Below are 24,235 nucleotides of genomic sequence, written 5' to 3'. Positions count from 1 at the left end.
TTGCAGAGTTGTTTCAATCCGCAGTGTCCATGGCGTCGCCAGCCTCAGAAGACGGGAGAACGCCCTCCTTAAGCCACTTTGACCAGCCCTCATTGGACTTCTGCACGTCCGCCTGGCTCATGCCCTTCATCCACGGGCTGTTGAAGACAAACTTCTCACGAAGTTTGGTGTCGCGCTTGTTGCTTGCGTTCTTGAGTCTCTCGAGATGGCGCTCCCGAGCTTCCTTCTCCTTGGGAATGTTGTCATAGACAAAGTACTCAGACGTACCTGCCTTCCACACCATCTTGCTCGTGTTGAGGCAGATGCTGATAGAAAGGTCCTCATCATACGAAATCGGCTTGGGGATCTGGCTTTCATCGAACTTCTCGTCGCTGGCTGGCAAGTTCCTGGCCAGGACAGCCTTCTGAAGCTTGTGGCGAGGCACACCTTCGGTCGGCTCGACTTGGATGAAGGACGAAATGTAATATTGCCAACGGTCTTTTGCCTTCATCTCGTCCATGTAGAATGTCGTGTCTTCACGTTGAAGCCAGCGAACAGTCGCCTCGGTCTTTTGCGGGAACTAAATTTTGATTAGATGGCGATGAAACCCGTTGTTGATTCAGACTTACCCAGCAAATGACAAACATCTCTCCATCCTTGACGCATTTCTCCGCATACTTCCTAGCGGCGATTTCGGCCTGGTAGTTGGTCTCGTCCTTCTCGCGGCTGTGAAGATATTGCTGGATCAAATCCGGCGTCTTCTCCTTGGCGTCAGTGCTACTGCAGGTCAAGGCTAGACGGCAGAGAGTCTTCAAGAGGTCCTGAATGGTGTAAAGCTTCCACCCGCTCTTGAGGTAGTAGTGACGCAGTACATCCTGGTACTTGACCTCGTCAATGTCGCCGGCAATGTACTCCTCCACTAGGTCGAGAGTCTTTGGCCAAAACGTTGAAGCATCATCCTGGGGACTAAAGTAGTTCAGGGTGTTATCGGCCAACCCAATGTCCTTGGCAGGACGCGGCCGGCTTTGGCGATTGATCTCCTCGATGACGCTTTCTTTGCTCTCCTTCACGTCTCTCAGCCTGGTGTAAACAGTCTGAAAGACGTTGAAGAAGACGAAGATGGTTTGGTTGCAGAAGAAGTTGTACCATGGCCTGGAAAAGAAGCCATCTGCCTTCAACTCGCCGTCCGCAGTCAACAGAGTATCGTCGCCTGTGGTGACGATTGGCTGAGGAACGATGGGCATCCAGCGCTCATTGGACACTTCCGGTCCAGCACCTTCTTCGGGTGCATCGGGCATCTCTTCTTCGTTGGCAGAACCAACTTCAGGAGTAGTTTCCTTGCTACCAGATGCCGCACTTCCCTCCTTCTGCCCGCGAGGCTTGGAGCCATTACGTCCAGGATCCAGAACGCCACGAAGCAAGTCACCCCTTCTACCGGTACGGCGGCTGCGGCCGTTGGTCAACTCCGCCGGGACAGACTCTTCGTTATCATCCTCTTCCGAGACATCCTGCAGTCTGGGTAGGCGTCCCTCGATTTCCTCTTCAGGAATATCGAAGAAGGCGGGGATAAAGGTCTCAAAGAATTCCGTGATGCGTTCCTTTTCGGGCACGCTGTGCTGGCCGCTGCTGACGGTGTAGAGCATCATCAGACGGAGAAGCTCGATGACAACCTTCTTGTCTGAGAAATCCCAGACGAGCTGGTGGCGTGGGGCCTTGCCCTTCAGGCTGCGCTGACGTTTCTGCTCTTCAGCCTTCGTCTTGATGACGTCCACGAGATGCTTGGCAGAGAGATTTCTCTTGTCATTTTGCTTCACCAAAATACCCATGTGGTCAAGACTCTTGAGATGCATGTTCTCAACTTGCGCGTGCCACACCTTCTCCCACTCACGCTGCGAGAAGCGCCACTCCTCATCCTTTTGCTTCATGCGAGTCAAAACTATCGGAACCACATTGAGCGGGTTCGAGAACAAATCGTTGACGACCTCAGGACCCTTATCACCGTAGATCTTTTTGCAGACGCGCTTGAACACAGACGTACTGTGGCCGGCCAACGCCTGCGGCATCTGGAAATGCTCACGCTCAACTGGCGACATGACGCTGATTTGCTGAGCAACAGGCTCCAAGAGCTGGATGCATTTCAAATTCGCCTCAATGTTGAAGTCGTAATCGTGACGTTCTTCCTCGATACGGTGAAGGCCTTCTTCAAATCCGTTCTTGCGGTGGGCAACGAATCCTGAGTCCTCGGAGGCCCACGTAGGGTGAGAAGCCCAATCGTCGTTCAAGACGGAGTTGCAGAGTTCGTCGCGACCGCTGCAGGGTTTGAGTCGTTCCTATTCAAGAGTCAGTACAGGCGCAGGTTCTATGTAAATTTGACACATACCCGCTTTGGCAGGAGACGGTAGCTAGGACCGTAGCCGCGGCAGTTGCTCAAGGAAACCTTGCCGCTCGGCGGGGCAGGGCGGTTGTCGACGACCTCATCATGCGGCTCATACTTCAGGAAAGCCTTCCAGAATCCCATAAGTTCAGGATTGGCAGCAAAGAAGACACTGCCCTTGTGGAAGACCGTGTTGCGATCGATGATGGATTGGCTGAACAAGTTGCAGACTTTGAGGAACTCGTTGAAAGCCGTCTTGTTGCCAAGATACTTCTTCACCTTCTCAAAGAAGGCGATCTCGTCGGAGTTCGACGTGGTAGCCGTAGGCGGTCCGAGAGGCTCAGGTAGGATCGGCGTCAACGTCGGCTCGACCGCTGGCGCATCAGCAGTCAGAGCCTTATTGTGTGCAAGCTTCGCTCGCTTGTTGTTCGCGCTGGTTGGGGGAGCTGCGCCGGGTGCGGCTCGCATCACTGGGGGCGGCACTTCGGAGACGGCAGGCGCGGGAACAGGCGTCTGCTTGTCGGGTCTTGGGCGCTTCTTGTTATTCTCCTTGGAAGCACTCGGGGGTGCGAAGCTGCCCAACGGGGGCATCTTTTGTGCACCCATGGGCTGCGGAGTTTGGTTCGGACCAGGACCAGGCGGTTGTTCCTCTCCTGGACGGCCAGGTGTACCCTTCGCTTGGCCGGCGGACTCGGGCAAAAACTGCTTGAAATCTTCCAGCAGGTCCGGTGCGGTGTGGAACAAAGTAGTGACTTGAGCGTACACGTCCTGAATAGGCTTCTGTTCGCGTTGGTAGGTTTGAAGGATCTCGAGGAATTGTTTGTAAATTTCTGGCTTGTCCTGGAAGCGATTCTGCAGCGTGGTTAGCGCGCGAGGTCTCAGAATTCGACGCGGCGGTGGTGGGTGGATTTTGCAGGTAAACTTGCCTTTATTTTGTTAACGTAGCTAATCGCGTGGTTGAACTCGACAGGACCGCGGCGTTCAAGGTTTGCCTGCTGTTGTTGCTGCTGGCTTGCGTTGCCGTTGACATTTGCGGGTCCGGTGACCGGAGTAGGGGTATGCGCGTTGCGAGGCGGCTGTTGAGAGTTGGCAGGGTGCGCACCTTGAGGTTGAGGGCCACGCTGCTGAGCACCCTGAGCCTCAAAAGCAGCAGCAAGATTCTGAGCCTGCTGGCCAAAACCACCAGGGCCGTTCTGAACAGGCGTGCTGAAGTTGGCCTCGGGACTCTCGATACTGTGCTGAGGCTGCTGCTGTTGTTGCTGCCAATTGGGGCCGCGCTGGGGAAAGAGCGATTGCGAAGAGCCTCCAGGATGCGCGTGTCCGCCGTCGACCTGCGCGCCCCGGCCAGCGATCGATTGAACCGTCGTACCCATAGGTGTCGTAACTCTGATGGTATTCGGATCGTTACCAGCGCCGCATTCGATTCGGTAACCGGGCGGCAGGAATGTGTTGAAGCCCTGGATTAGGTTGGGGTGGCCAGCGAAAAGCTCCGAGACACGATTGATGACACCGGGAGTGTCGATGCTACTATCGTCAGTGATGCCACGGTAAAGGAAGATCTTCATTACACGTACGCCTGACTCTTGAAGTCTTTCATGATATCAAGGAATCGATTGTAGACATCCGGCTGATCGTGGAACTGCACCTTGACCTGATCCAGATACGTCAAGGCATCCTGTCAAACATCGTCAGCGCATGATCTTAGTCGCAACCCCTACAGGCCGAAATCCAAGCGTTACTTGAACCATGCCGTGCTCTCCCATCGCCATCGCGGAGGATGCATTCGATTGTTAGATTACGAAGGGAGATGAGATGAATGAAGCGACAGTAGTGATTACATTCGGATGAAGTGTACACGCGAAAGACAAAGGCGGAATACGAGGCGAGGCGAAGCGCGAGACCCTGGGCGACAACGGGAATATGCACGCGGGGCGGCCATGCATCCTGCCTGACCTGCGCCGTATCGGCGCACCAGCCCACACTGGTTTCCACTTTGGATGGTCAAGCCACAGGTAGCAGACGCGCCAACAAATGGTGTCCTCTGGTTGAGCGAAATTTATAAAGCAAATTTAGACTTACGTTCAAAATTGGCTGCTGGCCATGGGCAATGCCGCCCTGGCCTTGCTGCTGCATCTGACCTTGGCCTCCAGCAGCGCCAGCGCCGGCGCTGCCACTGTTACCGCCGCCGCCGCCGCCAAAGGGACCTTGTTGCATCGGTGGTTGGCCTTCGCGTTGTTGGAGCGGTCCGCCGAAGACAGGGGGGCCTCCGTTCGCGGCCCCCAGGGAGTTGCTCGGGGGCCCGGTCGTATGTGGGATGGGGGCGAACATCTGATGCTGGGCATTCGGGTTGTTCGGGCCACCGTGTTGCGGCGGCCTGTTGTTGTCGGGCTGAAGGGGGCCGCCGAAGTTTGCGCCGGGACCGGCTGGGGCGCCGAGGGGCATAGGAGGACCGGAGGAGCCTGAGCCGTGGTTTGCCAGCAGACCGCCAGGGCTGTGGATTGCGCCCATGGCGCGTGATGCGACGGGCTGGTGTATTGGGATCGAGCCGGCATTGCTGTGATGGGGAGGTCCGGCAGGATAGCCCTCGCGAAGTCGTCTTTCGGCTTGTTCCTGTTCGTGTCGCTCTTGTTCACGTCGCTCCTTGTCGCGTCGTTCCATCCTTTCGGCCTCCATGGCCATCAGGCGACGGTTCTCCTCCATGGGATCAAGGACGCCCTCTCCGGCGGGTTTCCCGCTCATCATCCTGAGATCGATCGTCTTCTGAGAATGCAAAAGTTAGCGACGCGAATGCGGGAGGATAGCGAGACAGGAGGGGCTGTGGAAGTTGGCGCAAGCGTCCCAAGAGGGGGGGCTGGATCGTCAACCGCGCAAGCTTTGCTGCGTTGCCGGGGAGCTTAAGGGAGGAGGATTGCGCACTGGCCGAGCGAGACTTACAGACTGATGATACTGTAGCTAATTCTCTGTCTACATGAGGATCAGGGTGATGGGTCTCGGGAAGCGGGAATGAAGGTCAGGAATAACGTCACGCTTGGAAAATTCGTGATGAGCTTGCACCTTGCTCAAACCCCTTCCTGGTTGATTGGAATGAGAGAGCCTGCCCGGGTGCGGCTTTTGCCGTGTCACGTGGAGATAAGAATCTTATCAACAAGCTCTGTGACCCGCTAACCGGATTTGGAGCAGTAGCGATTTCATCTGATGTTCCCGTTTTTTGCCGCGGATAGGCGATGCTTCCGATTTGCTTCGTCGTGACGCAAAATGCCATGACGGCAGCCTCACTCTATGCCGTGTAACGATGAACGTGTACTCTGGTGCCCTGAAGATGTGTGCTCCACCAGCTTGCCTGTGGCTTGAGCACTTGGAAATGCATCGCTCATATTTCATCGTGTTTGCACCGGCGATGTCCGCCTCATTGTCTCCCGCACCTCGGCGCACAAGGAAGCGCATGATATAAATGTTCCATTGAAATGTAAACTGCGGGTATCCAATTATTCTCTCATCAGTCGTCCTACTCATACCTGGGCCTGCCAGCTCACGTCGCGCATTCCTCAGACATAGTTGCGGACTTCCTTGATGATCCACTGCGCACCAATCAGTCTGTGATCCAAAGCGCCTAGGTTGGCTTGCTGGCAAACTGGAAAACTTACCACTTCACCGTTAGCGACGGTGCTTGCGACGTTGACAACCTCGATGTTGCCAGGCTGGATCTGAGGGTACACTCAGTAATTGCGCAAAACAAGCAATGAACCAGGGTACTCACAAATTTGGTGCCGTCCTTACTCTCCCACCAGATATCTCTATCATCACCTATCGTCTTGGCCTTGTGGTTTTCGGGCCATGGGCTGACGGTGACCATGTGCGCCTCAACAAATCTGCGAATGTTTCTCTGCGCTCTCTCTTGCCCATCACCACCCTCATAGGCGCTTTCGCCAAAGTGCTGGTACTCCTTGGGGTCTTCCCAGGGCTTCCGCGGCAAGTTCTCGACGGCGGAGTTGAGCGGCGCAAGCACCGTTGTGTTCTGAGTCTGGTCGTCTAACCTGCGAGAAGCTGATTCGATGTCGCGAGTGAAGCTGGCGAAGACGTTGATGCTCCTGTCGCGGCCCATCACATCCGAGAGCCTGACGCCGTCCTGTACCGGAGGCGGCTGGGAGTCGGAGGGGTCTGAGGGCGGCATGGCTGGGCCGATAGGGTTCACGGGGGCGAGCGGCTTCTGACGGAGAATGCGGGGAGCGTACGGACCGGAGCGTTCAACGGGCAAGGTCATCAACTGCGCCGTGGCTACGGAACAGGATAGGAGAACAAGAAGCGTGGTTGGCTGTTTCATGATGCTTTCAGGGCCGGATATCTAACGGTCAGATCAGAAAAAGGAACGTCCCAAGCGGTTCTCACGGAGGCAAGTGCACTGGCAGCAAAACTGGTTTGAGCCTCTGGTGGTGCACGTCACTGCAGCGCAGGCTGGAAAGGTGTTTGGCGGCTCCTTACGCAAGATGATGCAGCGGCTGGATTCTCCACGGGACCAGATTTTTGGAAATCTGCAGGTTCTGATTGGCTGCATGTCTCATGACATCACCTAATGTGCTGTGTACAGTGCCTTCCGCCTACTATTGCGCCTGCGACGTAGTAATGTAGACTGCGCGACACATCTAAAAATGCGGAAAGAGCATTTCAGTACAAATCGCATGGATTCCGAGCCTGGACTGGCGTTTCTGCGCCTGACGAGAACCTCATTTCCTTCCTCAGCGGAAAGTGAGTGAAGTCGCCGAGATTCACCGAGCACGACAACATTGTCTCAAGACGTGAAGCAGGGCTTCGGAGCCTTTTGTCTCGCAGGAGCAGCGATTGCGGAGACGGCTCGTTCGATTTTGTTCTCCACATGCGCGGGCACTGCCAGGTTGCGGGTTGCCAGGCCGGCCGGAGAAGGTGAAGATGCGCGACGGGAAGAGGTCGGGATTTATTGCTACATTCGAACAGGAAAGCAAGGGCTTTCAGCAACAGACGCAGCAGTACCAACCAGCAACTCGCATTGCAAAAGTTTGAGAACCGCTGACCATCAAATTGATAGCCACTGGCTCTTGAATAGCGCAATGGAACCCGAACCTCCAGCACCGTTTATTAAATCCATGATTCATGAAAGAGACGAATGAAACGAATGAACAGGTGGCAAGTCGGATGTTGTATTGTCGGCGACGTGAAGGAGCAGCATCTGACCATGTCTGTTCCGCCCGCACGTCTGTCCCGAGCTCTTCTTTCACATGCAAGTGCTTCTGCGCCGTCTCTGTCCTGGACTGTCCAGCGCTGCACGGCTATCCGTACCTGCCTGCCTCAAAGTACCTACTCCAACTCCAGCCCCCAAATGCCCCCCAAATATGCCCCAGAACGGAGGGGGGGAAGGGTAGTACCTTACGTGGGAGGCACGGAGCAGAGGCGGAGAGAACTCGTCCTTCACAAGTGTGGAGGACAAGCTGGAAGAGTGAGTGGTCGCCCGGCAGCCAGGCTGGGCCGAAAAGAGGGGACGGCAATGCAGGTGGCAGGCTGGCCGAGCTGGGGAAAGTGCCAGTGGGAGTGGAAGATCCTCGGTCAGGTGCTAAAAGTTCCGGACCGGCATCATCTGACCTGATGCACTTGGGAGAATGTGTGGGGGAAGAGGCTTGTGTGGGTGAGACTACCTTAGTCTGTCTGTAGCCCGTGAAGAGAGGGGGCAAACAGGTGCTCGATGCAGCCGCAATGCCTCTAGTGTTGGTGCATTGTTTAGATCGCGTCTGCAAGGAGGCTGGAGAGAAGGGTTTTGGAAACTGTCCCGTCTCCAATGGGCGGTGGCGTTGAAGACCATCAAGATTCACCTGTTCACCGCAAAGACGGGGGTTCTTCTGCATCGTTTTTGACACGAGGCATGACATTTGGTTGGCCTTTTGGCGTTCCGGGTGCCATGGCGGTGGGGACAGGAAGCCTGTGCTCGCTGTAAGAGGTGACGGCGTGACGGGATGCCTCCGGTAATTGGGAACCTTGGGACGCATACACAGACAGCGCAGCGGCTCTCGCCTCAGCTTGGGATAAAGCATGAGCGTCAGCGTGACCACGAGCATGACCGTGACCGACAACCTTCACATGTCAAAATGGAAGAGTCTGAAACTGTCAAAAAAAAATTCTTCGCGGCCTTCCACGCCAACGTGGTCTCAATTGCCTTGTGAAAGTCGGGTGGCCCGTCAGAGCTAACCTAAAGCTCAACGGCACGCCTCAAGTCGACGACGGGTCACCACGGATACGGATAGGGGACTCGTCGAATTGCCATCTGCCATCCCTTCTCCAGCCACGGGCAGCGACCGACCGTAGGGTACTCGCTCGCTCACTGTAGCACTCTGGCTGGCTCTCTTTCCAATCCGTCTCCTACCGTTGGTCATCGTGGCCAGCTTCCCCAGCAACAACAGCAAGACAGATCCAGTTCAGTGCATACCGTAGGTCCGTAGTCAGTTTCCTGTTGCGTACCCCGTATCGCGGCCCCGCAGGAGCTTCAACAGTTTTGGTGTTCCCCCCACACTTCCCCCAGTTTTGCTCTTCGCGGTCCACCACCGAAAGGAGCGAAGCCAGGTACTACTCGGCCAGAATTGCTGCGAGAAGCAGAGGGCCCCCTTACGCCTGCTGCTGCGTCGTCAAAATATTTATAAAACCTCCGTAGCCGGAGTCAATTGCCTCGTGTGCGCAGGCTGCTGTTGCTTCCCTTCTGTCCAGAATCTGTGTTTTCCGGTTGCATCCCATTGTCTAGGTGTCTCTTTGTCCGACCTGCTGCTGTCCCTGTAAGTACCTGATCCGAATCCACCGCTGGACTGCCTTACCAACTCGCGCATTCTTACTGGCACGCCGCGACGGGTGACGCCAATCTGCCCCAGACGGCACCCCAGCCCAGACCCAAACTGGCCCCAAACCCGCTAGCACCACGGCGGGCGGCCCAGTCGAGTCCCATGAAAATCCCCAGTGCTAATCCCCCTGTTCCCTCCCAGGCGCTTCGACCTCGGCTCACGACTCGCCGTGTCAGCACCGCACCGCACCGCACCACCGCACCAGCACCACGCCCAAGGCCGCAGCAACACACCCTTTGTTTGCAAGGTACTCGGTACGCATACCCCGTACCTTTCTGGCCCTGCCGTGAGGTACCTCCATCGTCCCTCGGCGTAGCTTAGACACGAAGGCGACTGGGACGCTCCTCTCACACGCTCTCGTCCATCTCCCCGTTTTCTTCTTAAACCTCGACCTCCATAAACTCTCCTCCATTCCCCCCACAAACTTCATCTTCCCCATCTTCTTTGTTGATTCTCCATCCTTTCTCTTGGAGCGCATCTGTACACATCAATCAACATGGCACCCAGAGTTATCGTCGTCGGCGGTGGTCGTAAGTGGCATCTCTCTCTCCAATCTCGCTCTCGAGCGTGCCGTCACATGCTAACGTGTGTTCTCAGTTTCCGGCTTGAGTGCCGCGCACACCATCTACCTCGCTGGTGGCAACGTTGTTGTTCTCGACAAGCAGGGTAAGTCTCACTCTGCGCTCCGCGAACAGTCGCAATACTGACTCCGTCGCAATCAGGCTTCTTCGGAGGCAACTCCACAAAGGCCACCTCCGGTATCAACGGTGCCTTGACCCGCACACAGGTTGACACCAAGATTGCCGACAGCGTCAAGCAGTTCTACGATGATACGTTGAAGTCTGCCCGTGACAAGGCCCGCCCCGACCTCATTAAGGTCCTCACATACAAGTCCGCTGCTGCCGTTGAGTGGCTTCAGGATGTCTTCAACCTGGACCTCACCCTCGTTTCGCGGTTAGGGTAAGTTTGCATGTTGCGCGCCCTTCGCCGCAACAGCGACTAACTTCTCATCAGTGGTCACTCCCAGCCCCGTACGCACCGTGGTCACGATGCCAAGTTCCCCGGCATGGCCATCACCTACGCTCTCATGCAAAGACTCGAGGAACTCGCCGAGACCGAGCCCCACCGAGTCGAGATCATCAAGAAGGCCCGCGTCACCGGCCTGAACAAGGAGGGAAACACCATCACTGGTGTGAACTACGAGTTCGGCGGAGAGGAGCAGAGGCTTGACGGCCCTGTCGTTCTTGCCACCGGTGGCTACGCCGCTGACTTTGGCGACACCTCTCTGTTGAAGCAGCACCGTCCCGATACCTTTGGCCTCGCCACCACCAACGGCTCCCACGCCACTGGTGATGGTCAGAAGATGGTCATGGCCATCGGCGGTAATGGTATTGACATGGACAAGGTCCAGGTCCACCCTACCGGTCTGGTCGACCCCAAGGACCCCGGCTCCAAGTGGAAGTTCTTGGCTGCCGAGGCTCTTCGTGGTGAGGGTGGTCTCTTGCTGAACGCTGACGGTGACCGTTTCTGCGACGAGCTTGGCCACCGTGACTACGTCTCCGGTATGATGTGGAAGGAGAAGGAGAAGAACAAGTTCCCTATCAGACTTGTCCTCAACTCCAAGGCCTCAAATGTCCTTGACTTCCACACTCGCCACTACTCTGGCCGTGGTCTGATGAAGAAGATGAGCGGCCAGGACTTGGCCAAGGAGATTGGCTGCTCGCCAGACCATCTCCAGAAGTCCTTCCAGACCTACAACGCCATCGCTGATGGCAAGCAGAAGGACCCTTGGGGCAAGAAGTTCTTCCACAACCTGCCTTTCGACATCAACGACACCTTCCACGTCGCCGTTATGGAGCCCGTCCTCCACTTCACCATGGGAGGTATCGAGATCAACGACAAGGCCCAGGTTCTCAACTCTGAGCAGAAGCCCTTCGACGGCCTCTACGCTTGCGGTGAGCTGGCTGGTGGTGTCCACGGTGCTAACCGTCTTGGTGGTTCCTCTCTCCTTGGTTGTGTCGTCTACGGCCGTGTTGCCGGTGACACTGCCAGCAACTACCTCTTCCAGCAGGCCCTCAGCGGCGCTGGTGGTGCTGCCGCCCGTATGGGACAGATCTCGTTGCACCTCGACCCTGCCCAGCCTGGCCGTCTGACGATCGACTGGAACAACGCCGGCGGTGCTGGTGGCCAGGGCATCCCTGCCCAACAGACCACTTCGGCAGCAGGCCCCACACCCGTCCAGAACGGACAGAAGGCCGACAAGCCCAACGACCCCAAGAAGTTTACCATTCCCGAGAAGGAGTTCTCCATGGAGGAGGTCGCAAAGCACAACACAAAGGAGGACTTGTGGGTCGTCGTTAAGGGCGTTGTGATGGATCTTTCCAACTGGTTGGAGGAGCACCCCGGTGGTCCTCAGGCCATCATGAACTTCATGGGTCGTGATGCGACCGAGGAGTTCGAGATGCTGCACGACGACGAGGTCATTCCCAAGTACGCACCACAGCAGGTGATTGGCCGCGTCAAGGGCCAGGAGCCAAGCTTGGAGCTGTAAGTACTAGGATGACGGACGTTTTAACGATGGCATTGGCTTGGGTAAAATAGTGATAACCGGAGTACTGGGTGCGCATTGGCGCACTTTTGATTTGGGCATTTTCTTCATGAGTAGTCACTATCGGGATTGTATTCATAGATACATTTTGTGGTCTCTTGGATCCAATGGAACTCCATACTTCTCTGTTCACCATCTCGTTGCTCATCTCTTCGCACGCGACTGTCATGTCGTGACCCTGGCCAAACCGGCGCCAAGACAGTTGACCCTTCACGTGCATGCCGATGCCGACATCCGGGTTTTCCGCCTTTCATTCGGCCGACTTCTTCCCCACTGACCAAATCGCGGCGCATTTCCTCCCGAATCGCGTCCCCATTCCCCCGAAAACCCGAGCCGCGACCGCTCACCACACGCAGCCAGAGAAAAACGAAAAAGCAAAAAAAAAAAAAAAAAAAGGGAACTGTTCCCGGAAGCCAGCCTGTGCAGATATACTCAGTTTGACGGTGTCAAGAGCAAGGCGTTGTGCCTCACCTTTTCGATTAGACGAGGTCAACCAAGTCTCAGAACTCCCGATGGCCGCGCCTGGAGGAGCAGGAGGAGGTATCACTGGCCGCTTCGTCAACGTCGCTTTCACGGGTGAAGCAGCGCAAATAATGTGATGTGTGGTAGAGGATTTGGGTTGACGAATGACCTCGTGAACCCTTGGTGAACTAAGGCATACCTTCTTGGTGACTGGTCATAGAGAGATCCGCCCTCCCGGCGACTTGGTCTAGTTTTATGGAAACATCTTAGTACCCTACATCAAATTTACGATCAAGAGCCACTTGCTGGCGCAATAGGAGGAAGCGCCCAGTCTCCTTGTGTCTGCGCTGCTATATTTACCATGTATTTAACACACTCATACAGAAGACTAGTAGAAGCAGATGTACTAGCGGCGACGACGACGACGGTGAGGCAGAAGATGGCATAGTCAAAGTAGTTGCTGTAGCCCAGGAAAGATGGGCGTTCTATCGTAGAAAGCCTTTAGTTTAGTGTGAAGTAGTGACGAGTCAAGTCGATGAAATGGGTGACATGGACATTTGTTCTGACTAGAATTGTAAGCGCAAGCCGAGCTGCAGAGGCTCTCTCGGAACACTGATCGTGAACTAGGGCCTGTATGCATACTCTCACACGTGGGCTACTCGGACGAAAAATGTTGTGTCGTGTGCATCAAGGGTAAATTTGTTATATCCTGATGACGGACTTCACTCGCGCTTTTCGTTTGGCACACAAAACTAGCTTCATTGATGGAGGAAGACAAAAATGAATTACGACTGCATCGAACTGATTCCCCCACGTCGTTCGACAACGCTCCGTTCCCCTCCGGACTCTCAGTTTCTAGTCGCCAATGCGGAGAAGTTGAAATAGAAAAAGTTGAAAAACTGCCATTGAAAATTGTGCGTACCGGCTTGCTGTTCTAGTGGTATCATCTTCTGTGTGTAACAACCCGCAACGTAAAAAATAAGAAACAGCAGACAAGATATTAGCGACTAATTACTGAGAAGCCTAGATCCGGCCAGGGATCCGGTGAAGCCGGAGACATCCGTTTTCATCTCGAAGAATTAGAGACCGGAAGAAATGGTGCTTTTCTCGTCATGGGGGTGGCGATGCTGGAGTCATTCAAAGAATCGCAGTAAACTGAAAATCAAATCGTTCGGCCTCTTATCGGCCCGTCAATCTATCGGCGGATGGGAGGAGGCGTGCGAGCGCCCGGGGCGGTGGAGTTCTCCATGTTACCCGTGAGCTCCGCAACCCGTGCCTTGATGCGTGCGACGCGAGACTCGATTGCTGCAGTGGTGTCAGTTGGCTGGTGATTGGATGTCCGGTAACATGAATGCACTTACTCTCTTCTCCGCTGGTATCGTCGTCACCATCAGTGGTCTTGCTGTATCCACCCCGGCTCTGCTCTTCGCTCTGGCGCTGGGCCGCACGCTCTGCAGCGTTCTTGCGGATCTGCGCCCACCGATCCTGCGCCTGGGGGCTTCGGGACCCATCAGTCGGGGACACGGGGGAGACGGGGGACATCTTCGCAGGCGGTTCGGGCGTCTTGTGTCTCGCGATGGGGGGAGGAGCCGCGTCATCATCATCGGAATCGTCGGGCACGAACGCGGGCTGCTCCTGGAGGGGACCCTGATCGAAACGGGAAAATTCGGTGTGAGCCTCGTTGGCGTCCTCGGTATCGATGCGAGAGAGCGATTCATCAACCGACGGCTCATACTGCGGCTCGTGAGCTTGGGTCTCAACAGGGGCTGGCTGAGGCGCCTCCATCGGCGTGGCGTAAGCCTCGATAGGTGTTGGTGTGGGAAGGTTGGACTCAGTGGCAGTGGGCTGGGGAACGGGAGACGGAGCGTGTCTTGGCGGTTCGGGAGTTGCTGTTTCGCGCTGAAGCATACCGTTCACATCCGCGGCGGCGTTCTCAGGGAGCTTGGAGTTCCGGTTCTTGTTACGACCAAACAGCTTTCGCAGGCCGCCACCGCCAGTCTTTTCCTTGTGAAGCTTCTTCTGCTTCTTGTCCTTGGGGCTGGTGTCCGGTTCCGGCGTGAACATGTTTTCGCGGCCCTGGTCGAAAGAGTCCTTCGGCGGGGGCATCGGCGAGCTTCGTCCGCCTGAGTCGAATCGTTCGGCGGGCTGGAGACCACTCGGTGTCTCAGTATCCCTCTCGATGGGCGCGGGCGGTTCGTCGTTGTGTTGGGACGGCAGCGGCGAGGGTGTTCGGGGGATGCCTGGCGAGTTCATGGTCAATGGCGAAGGCTGAGGCTGTAAAGAAGGTGACTTTTCCGGAACTTCAGGACGAAGCTCGTCACCGTTGGCATGGCCGTTCGTGTACTCGTTTTGGCCGTGGCTTCCATTTCTCTGCATTGTGGAAACTCCGATACCGCGACCAGCAGTGTTATTTGCGAGATAGGCCTCCCGAATCGCCTCCTTGTCGTATTTGTTTGCCCATTTCATTGCCGGAGAAGCTTGCTTCATGATATCGGGCTGGAGAGTCATCACACTAGTAGTCTTCTCCATGGCCGATGCATCATTGCGTCCTCGGCGGGCTGCAAGTATTTGCTGCTGCTTCAGTTGTTGCTCCTGTTGCTGACGCGCCTGGAGCTGTGCGGCAGCTGCCTGGATGCGAGCTTGTTGATCTGGACCAATGCTCGACTTGCTGACATTTGGGTCCTCCTTCTTGCTTCCCTTCTCCAAGGCGTGCTTTCCAGTCGACTTGCGGCGGTTGACGCCCTTGTTACGTCTGGTCCAGCTGAAAAAGCCCTTCTTTTCAGCAATGTAGGCGCCTTCTTGAGGTTCAGGGGCAGCTCCGGCCACCATCTCTTCCATGACGAGCCATCTTCCAGACCGAATTGCCGTCTCGATGACGGCACACCGGCCGAAGGCTGACTTTCTTTCCGGAGTCTCCTCAGGAGCAAGACTGCTCATCCAGACCCACCAGAACGCTTCATCCAGGTCGAAGCGTGCTATGCTTGCCAATTCACCGGGCTCCAGACGATCCGATTCGAGTCTAGGGTTGTGGGATTGAGAACTTCGTTGGCGGACAGCTGTCTCAATTGGCGGCAGCACCTTATCGGGCGGCAAAAGCATGTTCGGGTTGTTCGGGTTGTCATCAACGAAGCCCGATGACAGGAAGTCTGCCCAAGACGGTGTGGTTGGTCGGCCAAGACCAACGTTTCCAGATGCCGGTGTCGTCCTCAAGCCCTGCGGCTTGCGAGCGGCGGCGGCCGCTTCCTCGTCATCGTCCTCATCCTCAAGAGCACTGGTAAAGCCAATGTCTTCGAAACGTGACCAGGAGGCATCGCGCAAGCTGGTGGAGTGCTTGGAGCTAGACACTTGGGACTGGTTGGCCGAAGAAATCGCCTTCAAGACACGGCGGCACTCTTCGGTAAGGGCCTTGACGGGATCCTCGTACTCGGAAAACTCTCGCAGAGCTCGATCTTCGTCACGATACTGGAAATGGTTTGCCCTCCTCAAAAGGGCGAAAGGCGTGGGGGAAACTGCGTCGACAATCATGACCACCTTGTAGGTAGATGACTGCATCAGCGAGGGCTTCTGAGGGGGGTACTCGGTTTCCTGCAAGAGCTTCTGTAGTGACATGGGCAACATGGAGATGCTGCCTTGGGAAGGCTTCTGGGGAGCTAGCGACCTGAGGTATGCGAAGAACAGATGGCTCGTAGCATCGGCGGCGCTGCAACATGTTAGCGCTGACGATTCGCGATTGCAAATTTTATACTCACCTCGCCCACGACTTATAGCCACCCTCAAAGCCGCTGCCCGTATCTTTGTGCTCAAACGCCCACCATGCACCCATACGAGAGAGCTTGCGGCCACCCAAACCGTTCATCTTTCCATGAGCTGCAATCGCGGAAAGAAGGTCGAAGAAGTCGAAAATGATACATGATCGGGCGCCGTTGTCGACACTGAGGGGGATGAATGTCTTGAACGAGTCTCTCGCCATGTTCGAATCTGGAAGGCGCATGAGCCACTGTCGTATGGCACGGGGTGGCTGATCCTTGTGTGCGACTTACCTTGCTCGCCAACTTTGAACAATTCATACGCATCCCAACCAACAACACCACCCGGCAATCTGCTCCAACACCATTTTACAACGCCGGCAATGACCTCGATGGTGTTAGCACGACCCAGGGGACCTCATTCTCAAGACACATACCATGGGTTCGGTCATGCGAAGCTCTTGGGACAAGAACTCGCCGCGAAGCGGTTGATTGCCATCGAAGAAATGGCGGATGAAGGTACGGACAGCACTAGGGTCCGAGGTGGGACGGAATGGAAGGAGCAGGAAAGGGTGGTCCAGAGCTAGAGACGGAAGGAAGCATGTCAGTTTTGCAGTCGCGATAGGTCGCATTGGGCACAAAGATTGATGCGTGCACATGCAAGATATGCAAGAAGGTCGTACCTCGAGCCTTGAGCTCCTCAGTGCAGCGTCTGATCAGGTCCTGAATCTCCTCGGGTTCGACCGTCTTTCGTGTATAAGCGTCGTCCCATCGTGGCTTCGCGGGGAGATGGTCGGCAGCATCGAAGTTCGCGCCCTTCTTCTTCTTGGTCGCACCGTCTTTGCCCTTGAGGCGGGAAAACAGGCTAGGCATTTTTGCGGTAAGGAATCGCCTTCAAGAAGACGACTGTTTGTTGAAGCGGGGGGAGGCGCGCGGCATTCGAAGAGCGGACGGAGAGGTCGACGAAGTCGTCGTGGCTGCTGCGTCGACGAGGGGTCGGAGACCGTTAAAGGGATCTGAGACACGGGGAGCCAAGATGATCAAGGTTGCGGATTCGCCTCGCCTCGGGTAGTGGGAATTGGTGGGGGAGTCGCGAAAGATGCGCGATAGGGGGGCGAGGAGGAGTAGGTATCGTCGACGGAGGACGGTGTTGCGCGTTTGTCGAAAGTCAATAATACGGCGTTGGTGCAGTTCCCCACGCAGACACTCCGCTAGGAGATTGCGGCGAAAGGGAATACAGAAAGAGACTCGAGGGTATATGGGGAAAGAACCGAGATTCTAAGAAACGAAAGTAATTCTCCAGCAAGGGAAAGCGAGAGGAGGAGAAAGGAAAAAGGTGTGGTTGTGGTGTTGACTGCCGGGCTGCTTGGGCAAGAACCGAAAGAAAGAGGCAGCTTCACTCTCTTTCTCTCTCTCTCTTTCTTGGGTTCAGGGGCGGGCGAACAAGCGGCGGGCTATTAATTGGAGAAAGCGGGAAATGGTAATATTTGGGGGGGTCCCCTGGAGGCTTGGCTCCCGCGCTCTTCCTGCTGGTGCTTGTCTCTTTTTTTTTTTCTCTCTTTGCTTTTGCTTGCTGTATTTTTTTTCCTTCTGTTTTTGATCTGGCTCCCCTGTCTGCGTCTCTGTGGACTGAAGTATCTTTTGTGTGACGGTCACAGCAGACGGGTACCTGAGGGCGACCCTGAGGTGGCAGCCGAATAGGGGATAGCGGCAATGCAGCGGTTTAGGGGAGGCTTCCAGTCCGTGGGTCGCGGGTGTGGGTCGTGGGACTCTGTGCTCCGTGCAGAGGTGCAGCAGTGCTGCGTGCAAGTGGTGACTGCAGCGGTGGTGTGCAGCAAAAGGCGGCGGCAGCAGCAACAACAGCAGCAGCAGCAGCAGCAGCCTCCACTGGGATCTTTTTTGAGGGGCTTTTGGCGGCGTATGGTAGGCTCGCAAGTTCTCTGGGCCGTTGTTTGACCTCTCGACCGAGGGCAGGTTCTCGGGTGATGCTAGTGGCACCTAAGGATCAGGCACAACACACAATGGTGGGAGGAGGAGGGGCAGGCAGGCCCTGAAATGAAATTAGATCGCTGGATAGAGGACCCTGGCTGAGTGCCACAGCCTACAGGGCCACAAGACCGCCCGCCGCTGATGGAACGAGGCTTGCAAGTTGAGGTGCGGGTGATCTCTCGAGACCTCGACCTTGACCTTGGGCAGGTAATCAAGTCAGGCACCGTACCGCTCTGTACCGCACCGCACCGCACCGTACTCCGTACCGCACGCTCGCTACAATCTCGACCAGTCGATGGAGTCCGATGTGCAGCTGGGCGGAGAAGCAGGCAAGGAAGGTGCTCGTGAGTAGTGGGGGAGCTAAAGAATTCGGGGCTGCAAGGTGCAGACTAAGATCTCAGGCGACGATGTTAGTATGGGCGTAGAAGACGGTGGGAGCGTCGCCGCGCCCGGACGACTCACAAGAGGCGGACGGGTGGTGTTGATGGCAATGACGACTCGGCAGAGAATCCAGAATCCAGAATCCAGAACAGGGCCGGCCGCGCAAGTCTCAACATGAGTTACTTCCATGCATCCGGGATAAGAAGGTGTGTGTAATGCAGATGCAATGCCAATGCCCCGGCAAGGAAAACCTCAGACGAAAGAGACGATGGAGCAGTTCCGGCGTCAGTACCAGCCTCGGCGGCCACACTGGACGAGCAGAGAGGGAGCCAGTAGCTGCTTATCAACCACTCAAAGAGACGACGGGAATGCAGACTCCTTCATCTCGCGTGGGCATGCTGTCATCGACAAGGTTAAAGAAGGTTAACATCCATCACCACTTGGGCACCATGCGATGCGTTAAGAGCACGTCGGGTATCTGGATCTGTATCTCTACTTTGGCCATCCACCTCGTTGAGTCGGACTTGAACTTGTTCAGCTCCTCCGCTCCCAGAGATGAGGTACATAGCATTCCTCTGGCTTTACTATGTATACACGAGACGAGACGAGGTGAGGTGAAGTCCATTTGCTGTTGACCATGGATGGCTTGAGACAAGCTGTCTCTGATGCGCGGTGCTTGGTATGGGCAAGCGTGGACATCCCATCTGTCGAGTGCACCTTATTTGAGCCCCTGTACCCGCTAGTTCCGGTCGGCGCTGGGTGTTGGGCTGAACTTGAATCTGAACGAGTCTTTCGCGTCTCTTGTCCAAGTCTTACAGGCTGCTTTGCTCCGGCCGTTGCATCTGGAAGGGAGCAGAGGGATGCTAGTCGGGAGCAGCAAGAATTGCAATTAATGAGATGGAAGGCGGTGCGGTCCAGTCCAGGCTCAGGACTCAGGTTGTCTTCATTCATTTCATCATCCACCATCAAAACGTTCAGCCATTGAGAGCAGGGCACCCTGTTGGTCCGGCCTGCCCCCCTCCCTTCCCCGTAAGGCACCACGGTACCACACCCAGCACCACAATCCACCACACCACTACCGCCGTCTCCTCCTACTTCTCAAGTGGTGCATTGTGGTCCTGTCGCTGCCGCTCATCATCTCTGGGCCCTTACCTCATTCTAACCCACCCAGCGGCCCTGCCGCCAGGAGGAGCATTGCTAGCTATCCAATTGGCAGTGGGGGTGGACCCTGTCTCGTTTCGGACCTTCGTTGACTCGTCCCTCACTTCCCACCAAGATCCAGCAGCGTTGCGATCCCGAGATGCAAAGCGACAAAACCGCCCTCTTCATCACCATCCAAGTACACATCACCTTGCAGCTGTGCATAATACCTTGGGCTTGGAGGGTGTACACACGACCATGATTTTGTCTCGTCGCCTGCAGCTCAGCCCAAAGGAAAGCGCGATGCCTCACGTCGCCCCTCAGTGTTTTCGCTTTCGGTGCTCGGTCCAACACTAACACGACCTCAACAGGTCCAGTCTATCGTTCCATTGACATCGCTTCATCTTCCACGGTCGCTGTACATAATCGCCTCCGGTCCATTCCCCGCGGCCAGTGTTCATATCAGGAACATCCGACATACCCAGGTACGGACTTATCACGGCGTAAATTCTACCGCATTTTTGTAGCACCCTCATTGAGCTCATGTCTCGCAGCATCCTCAGCTGGGAAAGCAACAAGGCATAGCATGATGACCACTAACACGACGAGACGCGTCTCGAATGTGAACCTGCCGCCAGGTTACTTTGGCTTCCGGCGCCCGCCCGTCTGCCCCACTCCCCGGCAAGCCACAGGACGCGGCAACATGCTCATGTCAACGACCTTGGAGGAATCCAATTGTCCCAGAAAGAAATAGCAAGCCTCGAAGCGACATCCGAGAAAGAAACCATGAGTCTGGGGCACCGCCGTGCCGCCTCAATGGCCCGAGAGCGATGTGGGAAACCCCCAACTCAGCGCCGCCAACGGTCCGGGCAGGACGCCACTTCGGCCGCCCTGAGGAGCCTTCTTACTCAGAACAATCTGCCTCTGACACCCAATCTAAAGCGACTCGCCAGCTCCCAGCACACCGGGATTTGCCAACAATAAGACGACAATTCTCCTGCGTAAGGGAAGTCGCTTCGCCGTGCATGAGTTGGCCGTTGCCAGCACATCCTCGTCGCTACTCCCATCCACCATTCACAGCCGGCTTTCTTCACATCCACAGAGCCGAGCACCCCGATGGAACAAGTCATTGGCTGTGTTCTGTGCGCTTGATCGGCGTGTGCTGGCACCCACCACAAAGTGCTATCAGGCTTGACGGGCAGCAGCTCTCTGGTTACTTGCATTTCGGCTCATCGTGCGCGTCACTGACCCTCTAGGCCCCAGCAGATGTCGCGCCGATGAAATCTCGCTACCGCTCTTTTCTCCGTCCGGAGACTTCTCCTCGGCGGATGTACAATCGGTACCGCTGAGGGTGACAGATCACCATGATGCCACTGACAGGATACGACACGGAAGCGAGCTGGCAGATGCCACGGATTGGCACTCCAAGGTGCCATGGGCTCCCTCAAACCATTCATCGGCGAATGCGACGGCGCTCGAGCCTCCCGTTTATTTTCTGTGCCTCCTCTCGCACATTCAAATCGGTCGTGCCAGGGCCGCATGAACGCACCTCCAAGGGGGGCTTGGGGGCTCAAGGACCTGCTTGCCTCTGCGCGTCTGATCCCGGCGTCTTGACTGGCCAGATCAGATGCGAAACTTCTTCCCGGTTTGTCTGGTTTACCAAAAAAAAAAAAAAAAAAAAAAAAAAAAAAAAAAAAAAAAAAAAAAAAAACCCTGGCTGCACTACCGATCGATCAACGTCAGAAATGTCTGTCCATACTCCACCGAATGACCAACTCAATTATCGGACGATGTCTTCTATGGGTCTTGGCTCTAATTGGGGAGACGAGCCGCCGGTGTCTTACACAGAAACGTCGCCAATCCTCCAGCTTTCCCTCCATAGCTGCGGCGAACATGAACCCTTCGACCGCTACGCCAGCGGCTGCCACTGCACCACCCGAATCTCAGCATGCCAACTACCGCTGCATGTCTCTTTTTTGACTTACCGGCATAAAGTCCCGGTGGCATGGCGCTGCAACCAACCCAATGGCTTCCCCGAACGTGACAAGACCCTTAAATTCCCTGTTTAAATGACATAAGCAAGTTGTCCGTCATTTAGACTCATCATGGTTGTGAGATGGCATGTGACCCGCGGAACGCGCTTCAACTTCTGCAACGCACAATATAAGGTAATTGGAATATCAAACCCGTCTGGCTTGCAAGAACAATTTCGACGGAATGTAGGGCGAAAAGGTGCGCTCTCGCTGAGGGAACAAGGAAAATCGCACATTGACCAATCGCTCGAGAAACGATTAAGATGAACCTGCGAGACACTTTCACCTGCCTGAGCACCAGCATTGCGTAATCGGTCGCACTAGGTTTCCGTCCTTGCGTCCGGCCCGGGCGGCACCGGAATCGGGACCGTGAAGTGGGTCCCGGGATCCCGGAGGCCCGTCCGACTTTGTCAACTCAGAAGCTCACCATGAGAAAGTGTTGACGATTGGCCCGGAAACATATCTCACTGCAAGTGAGAGCGAGAGATTTCTTCGGAGGAACTAGCGGTGGTCACCTCAAAGCCTGCTCCATGCGAGCCCGTGATACGCGAGCCCAAGTAAACGTCGCGACGGATATGCCCAGTTCCGAGCACTGCCTCATGAGTGTAAGAGGCTAGCATAGTACGGATGCTGTAGCACTGCCTTTGGATATCTCAGGCAGCGAGCGTCATAAAAGCTGTGCCAGGACAAGCAGCGACACTGATGAAGAACATGGCTCTTCGGGTTGGGCCTTGACTTGGTTTCCGACGTCTACAGATATAAATCCCAATGCGATGGATCGGTCGTCCGTACACACCCAGTATCGCTACAGTAGAACTGGCTCGACAGCCACTGAGAAGGCAAAATTCTTGGGGACCACCCGTATGGTCACAATCTGTGGTTCAATGAATTTTCCAATCATGGTATTCTTTCAATTTTCTCCTGAGCCATCCAAACACCATCGTCTCGTACCTTAGGCCAATCCCGGCATGCATCTATACGTGATTCTTCATATGCCAACAGCAGGCTTTATCATCTAGTAAAACAAGTCATGATCCGGGCCATTCCTAGAAGATGGCCCAGACATAGCAAGCGTGTCGTCGGGGACAACCATATGCAAGTCGGCCCAACGACCGTCTTCTCCCCCAAAGTATTACTCCTTCTTGGGCGAGGCCTTCGTCTCGGCCTCTTCCTCCGCCGCAGCCGCCATAGCCGCCATGGCGTCCTCGTCGACTTCATCGTCGTCGTCCTCCTCCTTCTTCTCAGCCGGGGCCGGGGCCGGGGCCTCAACCTTCTTGGCCCCGCTCAGGTCCCAGTCAATCTCGGCGCCAGCGCCGTAACGCTCGACAAGCCAGTCGTTGGCCTTGCGGAAGTGTCCGCAGTCAAAGAAGCCCCTCGACGCACTCAGCGGGCTAGGGTGCACGCTCTTGAGAATGAGATGCTTCTTGGCGTCAATCTTGACGACGCGCTTGCCGGCGGGCGTGCCCCACGCCATGTAGACGACGCCGCGAGAGCGCTTCTGCGCGACGAGGTCAATGACCTTTTGCGTGAAGCGCTCCCAGCCGCGGTTCGAGTGCGAGTTGGCCTCGTGCGCGCGGACCGTCAGGCAGGTGTTGAGCATGAGCACGCCGCGGTCCGCCCACGGGGTCAGCAGGCCGCCGTTCTTGGGAGGCGGGCTGAAGCTCGGGTAGTCCTTCCTGAGGGCGATGTACATGTTTTTGAGCGAAGGAGGGGCCGGGGTCGGGGGGCGGACGGAGAAGGCGAGGCCGTGGGCTTGATTGTGGTTGTGGTAGGGGTCTTGGCCGACGATGACGACTTTGACGTTGTTGAAGGGGGTATGGCGGGACCTGAAGCTGTGTTAGCATACACGTATTCAGTGCGCTGGGGCAGTGGAATTGGGGAACGGACCAAGAGTACACATCCTCCTTTGGAGGAAACCACTTCCTTCCTGCACTAGTTTCCCTGTTCAAGAACCTCTTGAGGTCGAGGAACTCCTTGCTCGTGACCTCATCCTTGAGGTGTGCCAGCCAGCTCTCGTGCAAAGTGTCGATCTCGAGCTGGAGCAGCTCCTTCTGCTCGGCCGTCAGTCCGGCGACCCACTTCTCCTTGTCGAACTTGGGAGCCGGCGTATCGGCGGCGGCGGCTGCAGCCACAGCGCCGTTGCCGCTCCCTGCGGCGGCGGAACCCTTGGCAACCGGTTTCGGGGCGCCGAAGAAGGACATGATACTGCCGTCCTGCTTGGGTTTCTTGCTGTCCGCGGATGACAGCGTGCCGGCCTTGCGCTTGAGGGTCGACATGTTGGTCTTTGTGGGGAAGGAGGACGGCTTTTTGGAGAAAGTGGTGATGTGGAGTGCCCCTTGATCTGGGCGAGGGCGGACTAGAACTGGCAGCTGGAAGGGCAGGCGGAGGCGTAGGCGGGTAATCGTGGTGAGATGTGTGTGGGTGGTCGTGAAGGCGTCAGCTGTCGTCAATGGGTTCGTAAATCAAAGTTGGGGCATAGATGGAAGTTCACAAGAGAAGAAATGGATAATGGCGAGGTCAATCGGAAGGGGAAGAGCGGCTAGAGAAGAAGAGGTGAGGTTGGCGTGCCGGACGTCGTAGTAGAATTCTTTGCCTGGCCAAAGCTGAAAGTGCCGGTCTGCGGACCGTCCAGTGTCGCGTGGGGCGACGCGCTACCGGTAAGAGCAAAGAAA

The 24,235-nt window shown here is 56.0% G+C and overlaps 4 protein-coding genes across 4 annotated transcripts; 1 reads left to right on the top strand and 3 right to left on the bottom strand.

Annotated features, from left to right (window-relative positions):
• Window positions 1–13: 13 nt before the first annotated feature.
• Window positions 14–6,674, bottom strand: pst1 (Paired amphipathic helix protein pst1; the record flags this gene model as incomplete). The annotated part of the gene is made up of 9 exons (XM_036642693.1): window positions 14–559; window positions 609–2,309; window positions 2,360–3,205; window positions 3,295–3,877; window positions 3,928–4,028; window positions 4,433–5,113; window positions 5,905–5,931; window positions 5,998–6,057; window positions 6,111–6,674. 9 exons carry the CDS (start codon window positions 6,672–6,674, stop codon window positions 14–16), a joined length of 5,109 nt encoding a protein of 1,702 aa, XP_036492402.1.
• A 3,026-nt stretch (window positions 6,675–9,700) lies between these two features.
• Window positions 9,701–11,755, top strand: osm1 (Fumarate reductase; the record flags this gene model as incomplete). Its single annotated transcript, XM_036642692.1, has 4 exons — window positions 9,701–9,734; window positions 9,802–9,870; window positions 9,927–10,164; window positions 10,219–11,755. The coding sequence occupies 4 exons, from the start codon at window positions 9,701–9,703 to the stop codon at window positions 11,753–11,755; spliced, it is 1,878 nt and encodes a 625-aa protein (XP_036492396.1).
• Window positions 11,756–13,469: 1,714 nt separating this feature from the next.
• On the bottom strand, window positions 13,470–16,893 carry MSB1 (Morphogenesis-related protein MSB1; the record flags this gene model as incomplete). Its single annotated transcript, XM_036642691.1, has 6 exons — window positions 13,470–13,579; window positions 13,636–15,974; window positions 16,024–16,252; window positions 16,315–16,408; window positions 16,458–16,603; window positions 16,704–16,893. 6 exons carry the CDS (start codon window positions 16,891–16,893, stop codon window positions 13,470–13,472), a joined length of 3,108 nt encoding a protein of 1,035 aa, XP_036492397.1.
• A 5,802-nt stretch (window positions 16,894–22,695) lies between these two features.
• On the bottom strand, window positions 22,696–23,839 carry ung1 (Uracil-DNA glycosylase; the record flags this gene model as incomplete). The annotated part of the gene is made up of 2 exons (XM_036642690.1): window positions 22,696–23,389; window positions 23,451–23,839. The coding sequence occupies 2 exons, from the start codon at window positions 23,837–23,839 to the stop codon at window positions 22,696–22,698; spliced, it is 1,083 nt and encodes a 360-aa protein (XP_036492398.1).
• Window positions 23,840–24,235: the final 396 nt, after the last annotated feature.

The sequence above is a fragment of the Colletotrichum siamense genome (assembly GCF_013390195.1).
Source record: "Colletotrichum siamense strain Cg363 chromosome Unknown KSG_Cg363_contig07, whole genome shotgun sequence".
NCBI lineage: Eukaryota > Fungi > Ascomycota > Sordariomycetes > Glomerellales > Glomerellaceae > Colletotrichum > Colletotrichum siamense.
This window is presented reverse-complemented; position numbering and strand designations above follow the sequence as displayed.